The sequence below is a fragment of the Erithacus rubecula genome, assembly GCF_903797595.1.
Source record: "Erithacus rubecula genome assembly, chromosome: 8".
Taxonomy (NCBI): Eukaryota; Metazoa; Chordata; class Aves; order Passeriformes; family Muscicapidae; genus Erithacus; species Erithacus rubecula.
This window is the reverse complement of record NC_136659.1, coordinates 16479508-16495053: the sequence shown is the minus strand read 5'-3', so window position 1 is coordinate 16495053 and position 15546 is coordinate 16479508. Positions and strand designations below refer to the sequence as shown.

The 15546-nt window shown below is 43.1% G+C and overlaps 1 protein-coding gene across 3 annotated transcripts in view; it reads right to left on the bottom strand.

Annotated features, from left to right (window-relative positions):
- CHN1 (chimerin 1) overlaps positions 1 to 5567 on the bottom strand; it is an 89617-nt gene extending 84050 nt beyond the window's left edge. For 2 of the 3 annotated variants that reach the window (XM_079310353.1, XM_079310355.1), the window contains exons 1-2: positions 5520 to 5567; positions 5196 to 5317 (exon numbers count right to left, since the gene is read on the bottom strand). In XM_079310353.1, coding sequence (XP_079166479.1) covers positions 5196 to 5301 — 106 coding nt within the window. In that variant the 5' untranslated portion in view covers positions 5302 to 5317; positions 5520 to 5567. Of the gene's footprint in view, positions 1 to 5195; positions 5395 to 5519 lie in introns of those variants that run through there. The other variant, XM_079310354.1, reaches the window with a different exon arrangement.
- Between the last annotated feature and the right edge of the window lie 9979 nt (positions 5568 to 15546).

Here is a 15546-nt window from a genome sequence, read left to right as displayed (position 1 = left end):
GGAACATATTCTGGTACAACTGGACTCTTTAGTTAAGAGACTGTCAGCAAACTTTACAATCACAGGTTTTAACCATATCACAAGTTTTAACCATAGCCGAGAGCCACATACACATATAGAGAAAAACTTGGATTGTAGGTGATCTGTTTATTTCCTGTTCTTAGAAGGCTCTGCACACAAAACAAGAAATAAGTGGATTCATTTTTATTTCCTATCCTAGAGAGAATCTGCAGCATTACCTGTTGTGATCCATTTTTTCCAGAGGAACACTTCTTTTCTCTGTACATGTACTAACCAAGCACTCTCAAATTTAATACCCTTTCCCAAGCAAAGAAAACATTTATTTAGAGTAAAAGTTCTCTCTTTAAGACTGACAAATTAGAAAATACATGCTTGAACCAACATAAGTATATCCTACTTTTTGAAGCAGCCATGAGTCAGTAAGCACAGTTTGCAGGGAAAACAGTAATCACAGATGCATATAACTTGAAAAAGTAATTAGTTAATTAGTATTTCAAGTATGGAAGAACTTATTTCAAAAGGTTCACTTCATACCCATAGTAGCAAATAGTCATAGAAAATTAATTCTGTATAGTATGACATCAGAGCTCACAGCTGTGGAAGCAATTCTGTTAAGTGAGCAAATTACTATTTATGTGCTCTTTCAGAAATTCATGGACACCTGAAACAGAGGTATCATTGGCTTCTTTTTCCCTGCTCTTTCTGCCTGTAGCAGTGTATTGCTTGCTTCTTTTATTCTGATATTTTCCCCAAAGATTTCTCTAAAAACTGCCCTTGTTCATCATCTCCTTATAAAACCATATCTGTCATGCTGACTACAGCTCTGTCTCTAATCCTATTCATCTGTAGCCACCCATCAGAGTGCAAGCACTTTGAAGATTAAAAGAGAATTACTTTGCTTCTCATTTCTTAACCACCAATACTCAGGGATGAGTTTTCATCCACTGGCAGGCTCTGAGCAAGAAGGCAAGAGCATGAATAACTAATGACAAATATGTCCATGAAGATCACTCCTGGCTGTTTTGAAATGTCTTTGTTTACACAGGAGAGTTGATGAGTAAATAAACGAACAGGAAGGGAATTCATAAAAGACAAGGACAATTCTTGCAAGCACTAAACATAACAAAACTATTTTTCTTTCAAAGTACAATGTTGACTTTCTTTAAACACTTTTCAGGATATTCAAAGACACAGGCAAACAGCAGGATAACTTAATACTTCCCCTCCTTTTCCCTCTGTATTGTTTGTTATCTTTCCAACAGTTGAGTCATCCAAGTGGAGTGACAGCGTGCACCTCAGCCATGTCACTGTGCAATCTCACATCTTAGGGTATTAACAGATGGCTTTAGGAAGCCTAGCCATAGAAACATGACTGATTGCTCTTCCTGTCACTAGGAAGCTGCTACCCTGCAGGGATTCAACACAGCAGGACTGGTGGGTATCCCTGAGCCACCTCTCTGCTAAACCAGGCAAGTGGCTTCAGCCCAGCTTCCCGAAGGCTGGGCATGCAGCCACCAGATTTTGTGCTGAGATGGCAGAGAAGGACACTGGCTTGTACACCATTCCAGCTGCTGCATCAGGCAGCAATAAATAGCCAGGGAGAAAAAGGAGGCTACACCTCTAATCACCACAACCTTCTGTAAGGCAACACAACTGTGCTGTGGGAAGAAAAACAGCACTGGAACTGGACATCTGCTCAAGTTCCAGACATTTTCACATACTGCACGTGAAAATGCACACTTTGTGTGGACTAAGATGTTTTTTAAATCCCCATCAACTCCTGCATTCAAAGTCCTTGGCCACTGGAACACAAACTCAATGTACCAGTGAAACCCTACCTTGGCTGGGACCATGAAAAGGCACGGCACAAATGGGTGACCACCTGTGGTCACAATAGGCTATTAATTTCTGCTGCTGTAACTTTATCACACAGTCATTGAATATCCTGAGTGGGATCCCAAAAGGATCGTGGAGCCCAAGTTCTGGCCAAAATCACAGCATATGTCTGTGAGTGTTAACTCTTGGTAGCCATGAACCCTGCTGGGATGACACATTTGCCTGAAGTAGCCAGCATGATTGAGGTAACAGAGGTATGTTTCCAGCTAACAGCTTCCAGGCTCTCCCATTGCTGATAAATTCCAACAGGGGCTGCTCTTCCTCTTCCCATCTGTGGAGCAGCTGAACTCCTCTTTCCCATAACCACACTACAAACAGACTCATCATCTGTACCACTACACCAGGGAAACATAGGCAGCCCCCTAAGTATCTTCCATACAGCCAGCTGCCAGTACAGGATATCTGGGAAGGTCATGAGCGAGAGACAATGACAAGATGAAGAAAAGAATTCCAAAATAACTAAAACTGATAAAGTGAAGGGTCTTAATGTTTTCCTCCCTTGTATACTTTACTGTTGCATCATAATCATGCCAATAAGCTGCAACCGAAAAGATGTAAGTCAGGAACCCCTTAAGCTTTATGTGGTTTTCTGCAGAAAAAATGCTGTTATTACATTGTTAGTACTAGAAACCCTTCTCACAACCAACTTTCCCAAGAGTCTCAAGCTGCCACCTCAAAGGCACAAACTGCAGACAGTGGCAAAGTGGGGCTGCTCTGAGGACAATGGCAAAGGGCACCTCCAACAGGACCTGATGTTCAACTGCCTGATAAGCGTGTGTCCCTGCTAATCCAGGATCTGCAACAACGCCAGCCTGGTCTCTAGACCTGTCCCCTTCTAGGAGAGTCTTTGGACTATGCACTGAAAGAGCCATAAAACACTCTCAAGAGTGTGGAGAAAGCAGGTTATGACACTTCCCAACCCTCTCTTCTCCCTTGCTGTGCCCACACAAGTGCACACTGATGGAAAGGGATCCAGGAAACTCGGGGAATTTTCTCCCCCACCAAAGTTGACATGGCAATTTATCTCAAATTTTACATGCTTTTGGAGCAGAACTTATTAGAAGCAACCTGAGAATGGTGAAATTTAGTTGTGTGATATATCATTATGGGCTAGAAAAAATAAAAATACAATATTGAGCCTAGAATTTACATGAGTGAGAAGAACCAAAGAAACCACTCCCCTGACACCTGTCTGCTCAGGACAATTTTACCTGTATAAGACAGATGTGAATTTAAAATAGTACAGTTACAGCTGCTTAATGCCTTAAAACAGATACATTAATTCAGACATTTATTTTGCCTTTCCTCAGATTCACTGATATTGCTTTGGTAGGGAGTTATTTTGAAATAAACAAACCCCCCCTCTTTTGTGGATTATTTACTATGGGTCAGCTCCAGCGCAGTAACTGAAAAGGCAACAATCCACAGGCAGCCAACATTTATAAGAAAGGCTGAACACTATTCCTGAAGCTCAAAGCAAGCATGTTGTAGTCTGTCTTTGTTGTGTGCTGAGACAAAGTGTGGCAAGCTACCCCAGCTCAGAGGACTCACAGCAACACAGAAAGCTGTGCTAGCTCAACCATAAATTAATCACCACCACATCTGCAAACATATTGCACTCACATTCCTTTCTGCATTTACACAACTCACTCTCACATTCATAGTTTAAGACATACATAGTTTAAGACATGCCTTTGTGAAAGGCATCACATTCATTTGTTGATGCCTATGAGGCATATTTGTTGCAGTGGTTTATTGTCACTTTCTGTTTTCTTAAAAGAGTGCAATCCTGAGGTGCTACTTTCAGTGAAATAACGTTTAAACCAGACAGACACAGCAGAGCACCCCACTCCATCTTCTCTTGACTCATTATCTTTTACATGTATCAATGACATTTGCTGTAACAACAGATGTGATAACACACAAAACCACTGAGTTACTTTGTAATGCAAATTTGTATTAATAGAATATGTCATGCAGTCGAACAAACACATACAAATTGGAAAAGGATCACGAGTTTAAAAAAAAAGTACCTGACATAGGAATGCCACTTTTTTAAAAGTTAAAATTAAAATATTCTCAATTTTTGCAGGCAAAGATTAGAATGACACTCAGCATGCAGAATGTGTGTATATCATCCTAAATTTTTTTTTCCCGTAAGAGAAAACAACAATATTTACCTGAGCTGCCAGTGTAACAAACTACATATTTTCTAACAGTCTAATTCAAAATGATACAATATAACACACACAGTCAATCTGCCATTTGAGCTCTGTGTTCAATTTCACTCCTAAGTTAAAGAGCTTGACCCTCACCCTACACCTGAGAGTCTGCAGGGTCCCCCTACGTGCACCTCCCGTGCCACATAATGACAATTTACTGTGACCTATGAACCTTCTGCATCCTGAAAAACTTGAACAATAAATATGGGAGACAGCACTGTAGCTAAACCCAATACAGCACAGGTTTTATTTGCAGACAGCTACCTTGCAGCATGTGCTAAACTTCTCAGATGGGACTCAATATGCAGAATAATACAGCAGGTGTCAATTTTTAAGAAAACCAAAAAAACTGGGTTTAGTCTTTTAAGAAATTGTACTAGTCCAAGAATCAGGAGATGAACGAAAACAAACCATTTGTTTACATATGAAATAAAATCTACAGTCTAAACACAATGAACAGACTTCACATCCTCTATTCACTAGAAAACACCTGTGCACGAGCTTCTTTCAAGAAAGGGTATCCCGATTATCCTGTTAACTCTGTACTGACCTTAGTTACACTAATTTCTCTTTTCCTTTGCATTGTTGCATTTACCGAATGTTGCCGGGCACAATTCGAAGCCTTTTTGTTTGTTTGTTTGCCCGCTGTAAAATCGCGCATGGGAAGCATAAACAAGCCCAGTTTAATAACGTTACTCGGCAGAACCCCCGCGTTCAACAGCTTGAACTGGAGTTTTCTCCAGCCGGCTCGCAGCACGCCGTCCCAGGCTGTGTCCCAGAGCCTCCTTCCGCGGGCGGACCGCGGCTGAAGGCGCCGGCTGGCCGGGGCAGCTGGCCCCGTGTGCTCCCGGGGGCGCTCCCGGGGCCAGCCCCTCGTCTGCCGGGGCTCGCCGAGGCACCGAACTTTGCTGTGCCGCCGCAGCGAGCCCCCGGGCCGTCAGCGCCGCGGGCCGGGCCCGGCCCTCGGGCGGCGCCCACGCCCAGCGCCGCCGCGCCGCAGACAATGGGGGCGGCGGCCCCGCGCCCGCCGAGCCGCGGCGGCGGCGCTTTACTCACCGAACAAGGTCAGAGCCATCGCGGCGGCGGCGGGGCGGGCCCGGGGCGCGCTGAGGGCTGGCCGGGCGGCGCGGCGCTGGCATTGGCGCGGCGGCGGCTCTCGCATCAGCGGCGGGGCGCGCCTGCAACACAAGTTAGCGCGGGGCTGTCAGCGCGCCCCGCGGCACCGGCGGCCGCTGCCACTTGCTGCCGCGGGGCGGGGCGGGCGCAGCCCGCGGGGAAGGGGAGGGGCTGGGTAGGGCCGGGCCGGGGGGTGTCGGGGGACGGCGGCCGGGGACGCGCGGCACCGGGGGCAGCCCTGCCCGCCCCCCGCCCGCTGCTCACGCTGCGTCCCGCCGCCTCGGGGAGCCATCTTGGCCGCGCGCGGCCCGCCCCGCCCGCCGCGGCCGCCGGGACCGTTCCCATGGCAACGCGGCCGCCGCGCCGCCGGCACAAAGGGAAGCGCGGCCCGCCCGCCGGGAGCCCCGGGCCCATTCCCGCCCGCAGCCCCGGAGCGGCCCTCGGCCACCCCTGGCGCCGTCCCGGGGCCGCTGCTGCTCTGAGGAGATGCCTGTGGAAAGCACCGGTGCCTCCTCGGCCGTGACAGGGCTGCGCCTGCCCGGTCCGGCAGAAGAGCCAGCGGTCCTGAGAAAAGCATGACTCTTCAAAAATTTCCACTTCTATGCCAGCAAGCATGAGTAGACCAAACACACCGAGTTCCCCTCAAAATATTTTCTGCGAGAAATTTCAACCAGCGCAGCTGTCATCGTTTCTCGCTGTGCAGGACTGTAAATTTCAGCGCTGAATTGGAAAGGGAGCCCCGCTCAGGTGTAAGCGGCTTGCGCAGGTGTTGTTGTTCTGCGAGCCGGCGCTCAGACGGAGCTGCGGGGCAGGGCGATGTGTGCCCGGCCGGTGTGTGCCCGGCCGGTGCGTGCCCGGGTGATGTGTGCCCCGGTGATGTGTGCCCGGCCGGTGCGTGCCCGGGTGATGCGTGCCCGGCCGGTGCGTGCCCGGCCCTCCGCGCCGCCCCGGGTCCAGCCGCTCCCGCCGCTCGGCCGCAGCCCGGGCAGCGCGCTGCGCACCGGAGCGCACGGAGCCTGCCCCTTCTCCTGGGGCGCTCCGCACCGGGAAGGCTGCCCGCGAGACAGGGCTTTTGGCAGGAAGAGCCTGAAGGAAGAACAGCATCTGCATAGGCTGCAATTAATGATTTGCGTTCTGTGAATGCAGCTCAGGGTCAGCAAGCGAATAAAACACCTTTCCTTCCACGAGGCAGCTAAAGCATGAATGTCTGTCTGAGAAACAGGTGGTTTATGCAGTTGGCTGCACTCAGGTTTTCATGCTCAGAATTCTGCCTAATCTTTGTTGTAAAGAGCCAGAGGAAAACATCGCGGGGAGTTTTCAATATATCTGAATACCCTTCAAGACAAAACCATGGCATTTGTTATGCCTGTTATATATGTCAAACATAGGTTTTTTATGTTTATATACTTCACTTAGTGTGCAAAGTTTAAAAAATAAATGTGAGTGATTGTTTCCATCTTTTTATTCCTTCCCAAATAAATTCTAGTGTGATGGACCTGATTTTAAAAAACATTTTCATTTTGCAGTATAAAGTGCAAACATTTACCGAGCAAGAAATAATATTTTAATTGCAGGGCTAAAAGAAGGTTAAAAATAGATGAAAACTGGTTTAGAAAAAAGCAATGCAAAAAATCTTTGCTGTTCTGCTTACATGATTTGACCTTTGAGTGCATGGAGTGTTTTCCTTGGCTTTTTGGAAATAAGTTGGATCTTCAGATTTTTTTCCCCTTATGTTTCCTGGAATTAAATCCCAAGCTTTCATTCCAACTTCCTTCAATTAAATGGCCAGCTTTTACTCTTCCACTACTCCCAAACCTTTTTTTGCTAACTATTCAACTGCATGTTTGCGTTAAAAACGCTTTCCTGTTCAGAGTGTAACACTATTTTTCGTAATAGGCAGTATCAATACTACAGTTAAGATCAGCCTGAGTGATTTGATTAGCCATTTCAATTGTCTAATAATGCCTTTGCTGTAAGTGCAGTTATTGCTAAAGCCTAGGGAAGCGTGCTGTCATTTCACAGTTAGTTACTGCGTTTTACTGTGCCTGGAACAGGAGCTGATCAGAGTTCTGAAAACAGAGCTCAATGATAATTTCTCATTAGATCCTTTGCTTGGCTTAGGAGGGTGTTTTGGCCCCGGCTCCAGCAGCGCTCAGGGAACAGCAGCAGCTTTTGGAAAGACTTGTCCATCAGGCTCATACCCAGAGCCCTCGGGGGTGCTGGCACGGAGTGTGCCCGCACACATCTGTGCCATCCTACCCACGGCAGCTCTGGCCTCGCACGGCCTGACAGCCCCAGCACAGCGGGAACAAATCAAACGTGCCAAGCAGAAAGAAACATCAGCCCGAAATTCACCAGGCAAAGGTCCCTGCCACCACATCCTGCTTTTGAATAGACCTGAAATCCTCATGGAGATTTCTCTTTAATAACACCATTATCTTAAAATTACATAATGCCTTATCAAGCCAGCACATCTTATGCACAAACCGTAACAATGATTTAACTACAACTCTGGGAATCTCATTAGGAAGGAGCTGGAGGTCCCCGTGGCCGTGCACAGGGACCAAGGAGGAAGCGCGGACGCTGGGGAGCAGCCGGCACACAGCTCCCACCTGCCCTGCTCCTTCGAGAGAGCCCAGCCCTAGGTTTGCTCTCTCGCAGGGGAGACAACAAAAGAGAACCTCTCTGTGCACGACCTTGGGTTAAGTGGCAGCAAGGACGAGCTTGGTGTTTTGTTCCCGTGGAGCTTTAGCCCTGGAAAAGCCCTCCCTTGCAAAACTGGCTTGTTAGCATCACATTATGTAGCAAAGGTGCTATTGTATTTGACACCTGGTAGGTGTCAAAAATATTTGTAGGTGTATTTACCAAGTGTACCTCAAGGATAAAGGCTCCAGAAGAGAAATACATGTGTAACATGCTATTTTCTGGCCTTCTCATTGTCCTTCAGAGGTTTCTTGCCTCATCTTTCAAACCTCAAAGTTCTTTAGAAACTGCAGTCTGTTACTACAGTTTCATTATTAATGTAAAATATCATCACTGGGGTTTGGGGTTGGTTTCTAATGTTTAGGGATTTTTTTATTTTTGTCTCTTCTCCTTTTTCTGTCTTGCTATGGGTGCTGAGCACCCTGGGACCAGTGGCCCATTTTCCAGTGGCTTTTCTGTGATCCATCACCTTGTCTGAGAGTCTGGTACAAAATTTCTTCTAATTACTTGACATTTATTCTTCAAACCTTAACTAATTCACTAATCATATAGTGATAAATGAGATTTTAAAATTAATCACTGACATTTTTAAAGATTTATACATAACTGTAAAAACAGGTTCCCAGCTAGTAAATATAATGTTGTGTGAAGGAAATAAACCCCAACCCACCATAAATTAAAGCTGTCCTGTATTAATGGGAAGCAGTAAAAGTGAAGACATGGTGAGATGTTACCTGATGAATAGGGGTAGCATCACAGTTAGTGTCTTCCTGCTACAGATCCCTTGACAGCAGGAAAACAGCATTTGTAGAAGCCTTGTCATGTGCAGAATTTAATTTAGCTTGTAATGTGTAATTGCTGGAAGTTTGTGGGGCAGGCAGGGAAATGACCAAGGGCTGCCTTACCAAGCAGGTTTGTATTCAGTATTCACAGTATTTGCAATGGAACATTTACTTCCTGGAAAACAGCAAGGCAGATTTCTACCTCTTCTTCAGTAAGATAAATTCAATTATTTTAGCTAATTTAAAAGTCATCAATAAAAAGTTTGAAGGCTGACCAGCCAGCTTGCTGGTTACAATTAATATTTATATAGATGACAGCTATTTGAATGTAACATCAAGCCTATTACCAAACCCAGAACAGCCATTGCACATTACCAGCATTTTGGACAATCTTTCTCCCTTTGAAGAAAGAACTGCCATTTGAGCCTGTCTTTTGGATGCTGCTGTTCATTATTAATGGCAAAGTCATTTAAGCCAAATATTACCAAACACTGTGCAGGCACAGAGAGAGAGAGAATCCTGCATCAACTTCAGCAGCTATGAACAACCTTTGCAAATCAGACAAAATCACATTTGGCATTCTATCCTGATCCACAGGACTTGCACTATGTCTCACAACAGCTTAGAGCAGTTTGGTACACAGTGCATAGTGTACATCAGTGAAATGAAAAATGGGCTTAACACAACTGCTTTTGGCTCTCTGGGTCATGAAAAAAATGTTTGACAGAAATAGGTGACAGTGACAACATTTAAAGTTGGATTTTTTCCTGGTTACAGTAGAAGTGAATGCCATAAGATCTAATGGGAAGAGCACATGAGCACAATCCTAATTTTAAAGCTAAACTAATGCTGTTTACTTGAAATCTAAAGAATGTGCTGTGTTTAGACTGATGTTATGAAAAGTTATGCCATTTTTGAATGGAACTGCATCAAAGGAAAAAAGTTCCCTCTTGCCTGTGTTTCCTGAACAAAGTCCTTCATGAAAGAATTCTTAAGGAATTTTACATCATGACTGGGCTTAATTGGATTTCCAAGATGTGCATAAATGTGATGAGAATTACATCATAAACAGGTACTGTGCATAGGATATAGTTGATGCTACCTGTGTATTGGCAAAATCATATGATCTTAAACTTTGATACTGACATCCATAGCGTTTCCCTGGAAGCAGGTTCCAGGTGATGTTTAGAGCTTACAGTATCAAAGTATTTATAATTGTATCATTGCAAAAGGGCTTTTTTTTTTTTTTTTTTTTTTTTTTTTTTTTTTTTTTTTTTTAATTTGCAGCTTCTCTGAATGCACTTTAACACCAGACTTTTAATGAGCTTTCTTAATGCCCATGTGCACACTTACTGGCATATCCCATAAGCACAGATTTCTAATGTGAAATAAGCTAGTAACAAAAATACTAGGAAATCTCAAAATTTCTTGCACTTTTGCTCAGATATAAGAGCCACATACTCTAAGTTACATTTTCTAAGAGTCCTGTGTAAGAAACACAATGTGGTTTTGATTTCTCGTTTTATTAAGTGAAATGAACAGACTAATTAAAGAAATTCCAGGAAGTTTCTGCTTTCTGTCTCCCAGGGACAAGCCTCAAGTGTCAAAGGAGATAATACTGATGGCTATAAAAACACCCAAGTGTGTTTATACTGGCTATAAAATGCAGCTTATACCTTCTATTTAACTTTCATAATATTCTGTTTTTATACCATGCTTAGAAATTCATAATAAGCATCAGTTGATGTAGTGCTTGTATATATTTGGAAAAAAACATGTTAATTGCAAGTTAAAAAACAGAAGGCAAGCCACTGGCAAAAGAGTCTTAGGAATAAACTGTTACGACTATAATTTCATGCAGAAACACTAAAAACTAAGAACAGGCTAGCCATCAAAATATATTAAACTCTGCAGGATATTTCTCATCCCATCTTTCAAAATGTCTTTAACCCTGAGTGATGGTCTCCTACATGAAGCCATAACTGTGCCACAGAACTGCCACTGGCTCTGCATGCAATCAGTTGAGGCTTCTAGAACTACTGGACCCACTTCTAGATCCCCTGGATGGATCTGAGGACTTCTAAAGAAATTGAACCTTCTCATGACAATTCAGTAATTCTGAAGTGCTGTATACAACCAAAACACTCTTGGTGCAATTATTTGATTTTCTAGTATCAGTCACTCAAAGTAATTTCTACATTGCTAGAGAAGCCAATGTATGTGTTACTGAAGCCAATTAAAAATAATGTTTTAGTGAGGGTATGAGCTATCCCTTGCAACTAGCTTCTCAGATAGAGTTGCACCTTCTAGAATATCTAGGGTTCTTTGAGATAATGTCCATTATTCAGATGACATTAAACACTTAAAGGTATTTTAAGGCTCAGTAATGCACTTTACATGAACAAGGGTGTGTGGACCCTGGTAAGGCAAACTGTATCAGATTTGAGGTTTATGTAATAGTTTAGAAAAATAAATAAGAAATGAAGTCTAGAAACAGTGAGAATTTCCTGCTCTTTAGACATATGCAATCACATTATCAAGGGCTTTTGCAGAATGAAATTTAATGACTTGAAGATACTTCTATGTCCAAGCCTCAAAATGTTGAGATAGCAGAAGCACAGGATAACTAATTTGAAGTCCAAAAAAATCTCTGACACATCTGTTTGCTTCCACCAGGAAGACTCTTGAAGGAGAATATAAAACCTTCCAAACTGAGCAGGCAAGCACATGCACTGCTGGTACCTTCCTGCTTTGCTGCACAGCTGACTCTGTGAGCAGCCAGGTAATGGCAGCAGGGCACAAAAGGCAAGAGAGAATAATGCTGGAAATATCTTTCAAGAACATCATTAGCTCTTCAGCATCACAGAGAGATGACATTAACCAAAGCAACTTCAAAGAGCTGAAGGAGATTAAAGTTTTCCTCTTAATGATTCTAAAGTGTTATTGAAGGGATCAATAGCTCTTCCTGTTAAACAAGCTGTTCAAATCAAGTATTCCTGGAGAGGAGATAAACCAGTCCTGGAAGTAATAGTGGGATTTAATTAGGATTTGAGATTTTTCACTATGCAGTAATTTATCTGACAGTTTCACAATAGTTTTAGTGAACTGTAAGTTTACAACAGTAAGATTCCTTATGAGAGAATTACCTGATTCCTTCTGAGCCCTTAACTCTGCCAAAATATGTTATTTACTGTGTCACCCACACAGAGAGAATTTTCTCTTTTCTGTACTTAATGTCACTTTTTTCTGGGGGAGGAGGAAAGGAAGAAGGCAGGAGAAAACAACATTATTTCCCCTTTCTTTAATAATAAAATAATTACACCTCTTGGTGGTGCACATTTTTCTTATTTTAAGCCAAGACATGCAGAAAGCCCCTTAGCAAATCAAAACTAAATTAGAGTACTACTAAGACTTGGCAACTTTTCACCTCTGCAAATACAACTTTTATTTTAAACAAAATCAGAGATAATTGATCTTGCAACCTGACTTGCACATCACACACCAAGCTCAGACCTGGAATTCAACCTGATGTATTGAATTGCAAAATCATGCAATCCTTAATCAAGCACATATACAGGAAACAAATTCCTGGTTGAGTCCTTCCAATACTCAGTTTCTAGGAGTTTTCCACACAGAGATATGATACCAATGCTTTCCATGCAAACACAATGACTTCAGAATTCAGAGTTTATCTGCACCAACAAGCCACTGATAAAGGAAGCACCTTCCAAAGAGGGTTGGGTTTGTTTTTTCCTTTTTCCTTAAAGGCCAATAAGTCAAGAAAATACATTTTGAAAAGCCACAACCAAGCAAAGCTCTTTGGCAGAGCCTGTGCAGGAGCAGAGGGACCCAGGCACCATTTCTGTGGGCATTGCAGCAATGTTTCAGCTGCCACTTTGCTGCTTGTTGTCAGAAAACAGCTTCTTGGGCCCCCCACGGGAAAACTGCTCTCCTTTCTGCTCCCACATGGATGCATTTTCACGACAAATGGGTCTTAAACTGTTCTAGGGTAACAAGGACCACAAAAATCCTATTAGTTAATTGTCTGACTGCTCAAATCAAAAGCAATAATCCAGATTATAATGTTATACAACATTAAAATACTTTCTCCTTACAGCATATAACCATTAGCCATATAAAAAAACCCCACTAAAACACTGGAAGTAACTGCCTGCATTCTGCCCAGTTCTTTGAAGGAATGAAAATCACTGTAGGCTTGTTTTTGTATGGAGCTAAACAGCTTCAAAAACAGACACAAAGTTCAGGTGGATTGTTACTGAGCAGTTGTTTTCTCTATTCTTTCTCCTTTGTTTCAAGGTTTGATTGCTACTTGCTCTAAAGATTTCTTTAGTGTGTTCACAACAGAATGCCTTCCTTCTGACTGTGGAGAATCACAACCTCCTCAAAGCATCCTGCTGCTCTGAAAACTTGAGAGTGAAGGGCAGATGCAGCTGCAACAGCTGCAAGACTGCAGTTGTTTCTCAGAGAATGCCACTATTCTGGCTTTAAGAAATTGTCCCAGATCTAGGGATTTCCTCATCTATTTTTAGCAAGCACAAACGAGACAGATTTCTTGGTGTTTTTCAGACTGCATTTGCCAGTGCTCCCCAAGCCCTTCTTGTTCTGCCTACCTAAACGTGCTTCCATGACAATTTATTCCCACTAAATCAGCGCTGCTCTAGTCCTGTTTCTGCTCCCTCCTCTTTCTCTGCAGCTGCACTGGCTGTTGGCCAATGCCAGTGCCTAGGAAAATAACCAGCAGCACTCAGGAGGGACAGATGAGTGCACGAGTGCTGCACCACAGTGACCACAGAGCAGCCCAGACTCTCAGATAACCCTTTCAATGACCTGTGCTGTGAGTGCCCTTGTTAATCAGACACTTTAGTCTGCTGCAGTTTACTTCAAATACAAGACAAATACTTCAAATACAAATGACAAAACAAGAGTCAAGGTTAAGGATTTCTTTACCCATCCACAAACTCCTCCCCAGCACCAAACTGATATCGTGCTGTCCTCAGAGATTTCCACAGTGACGTCAGTGGGACAGATGAGATTTCTGCACCAGCCTGCAGAACACATCTCAGGAACCCTCAGTCTGATTACAGCCCTGGCAACTGTGCAATGGAATAGGGCAACATGGACCAGCAGATGCAGGAATTCAAACAATGCATGGAGAAAACAGATCCATAAACAACTCAACCCCTATCTCAATGAAGGGCAAACCCATGGAAAGATGAAACACTGCAGAGTCTCTTGGGTTGGCTCCATGTATAAAGTCAGACTATCTCCATCACTGGGCTCATATCACATGCAGGCTCCTATGCCCCATTTACATTTATGAAAATATTTAAATAGAACCATTAGGTTTTATTTTTATTATTTATTTTGCTGTACAGATAACATTTGTTATTTAACTTTAGAAACCAGTTTACGGCAGTTGCTTTTTCAGGAGTCCATTCTAGAAGCCAAATTTTAGCTTTACTAAATTTTTTTAGAGTTTATATTCTACTCTGAGGAGTCAAGTAGGCGAACTATATCATAGAGAAGCTTATACCATTCCCTAGTACTTCACTAGAAGAGCAAAAGCTCTTGGATTCCCTGAGCTCCTTGGAAATGACAATCCAGAGGGAAAAGCCTCCTAGCAGGAAAGACAAATGAGCAGCCAAGGAAGCAGAGGTGGATTTCAGCTCTTTTCATAAAGCGATGGCCAAATTGTATTTTAGTATAAAGTAAAAGTAATGTGTGGTACTAACTAGGTATGAAACTTTATCCAGCCCTTGGCAGGAGAAACCTCCCTGACCTGTCTTAGTCCAGCTGCAGAGGCAGAAAAAGAGCTCCCAGGTTGCTGGGCAGTGTGGTGCCCCTGCCACTTCCCTCGAACTCTTCACATTTTCTCAAAACCTTAATGTGCTGTACAGTGTAGAATACCAAGGAAAAGAATGTGATAACTTGATGTCAATATAAAAAAAAGTATTTGCTCAAAATATCCAGTAGTTACCACTAGATGGCATTTTACTCCTGAGAAATTAGAAACTCATGGATTTGGGATCGTTACACAAAGCAGGAAACAGTGCAAAATTGAATTACTTCATTCAGTTAATAATTCATTATCCATTGTCTTGTATAAGCAAAAGATTACTAACAGAAGATAGTTCATTTGCAGATTAATAAATCCCATTTATTTAACTATAGCTTACCCTCTGCTCAGTAGGTAGGGATTTGAGCTGTTGTCAGCACTTACCAAAAATCTCTTCCACACTTTAAATGAAAGACAAATGTAGGCCAGGTCACAGACTTTGAGCATGCCATGGAAATCTGCCAGAAATGCCTTGCTCCAGTAACTATATACAGCATTTCCTGTGTTATTTTTGGATAAATTCTTAAAACAGATTGCAGTATAAAAACGAGTTTCCATTCAGGAAGAGAGCTGTTACAATTTTCTTATTATGAAATAATAATTTAATAATATTCACTTACTAATATTATATTTTTCTGTGTTTCATTTTAGTTGCAGTTTGTACAAGCTGTGATTATGTAAGTTTTTAATCTCTGCAGGGTACAACGTATCATACCCAGAGGTGCAAAGAAGCTCTGCTGGGTACAGCCTGGGGTGACACGTAGGTGGCATTGTTTAACATAATATTGTTTGGCATCTGTAAACCTCTGTGCCAGATTAAACCAAGCAGGAGTGATTCCTTTACTGTGCAGCAGGAGTAAGGAGACTGTACATGGTGATGCACAGCAAGTTTGTGCACTGCTCAAATTTTCTTTGAGTAAATTATGCTTACTGACAGAAGCATTGATGG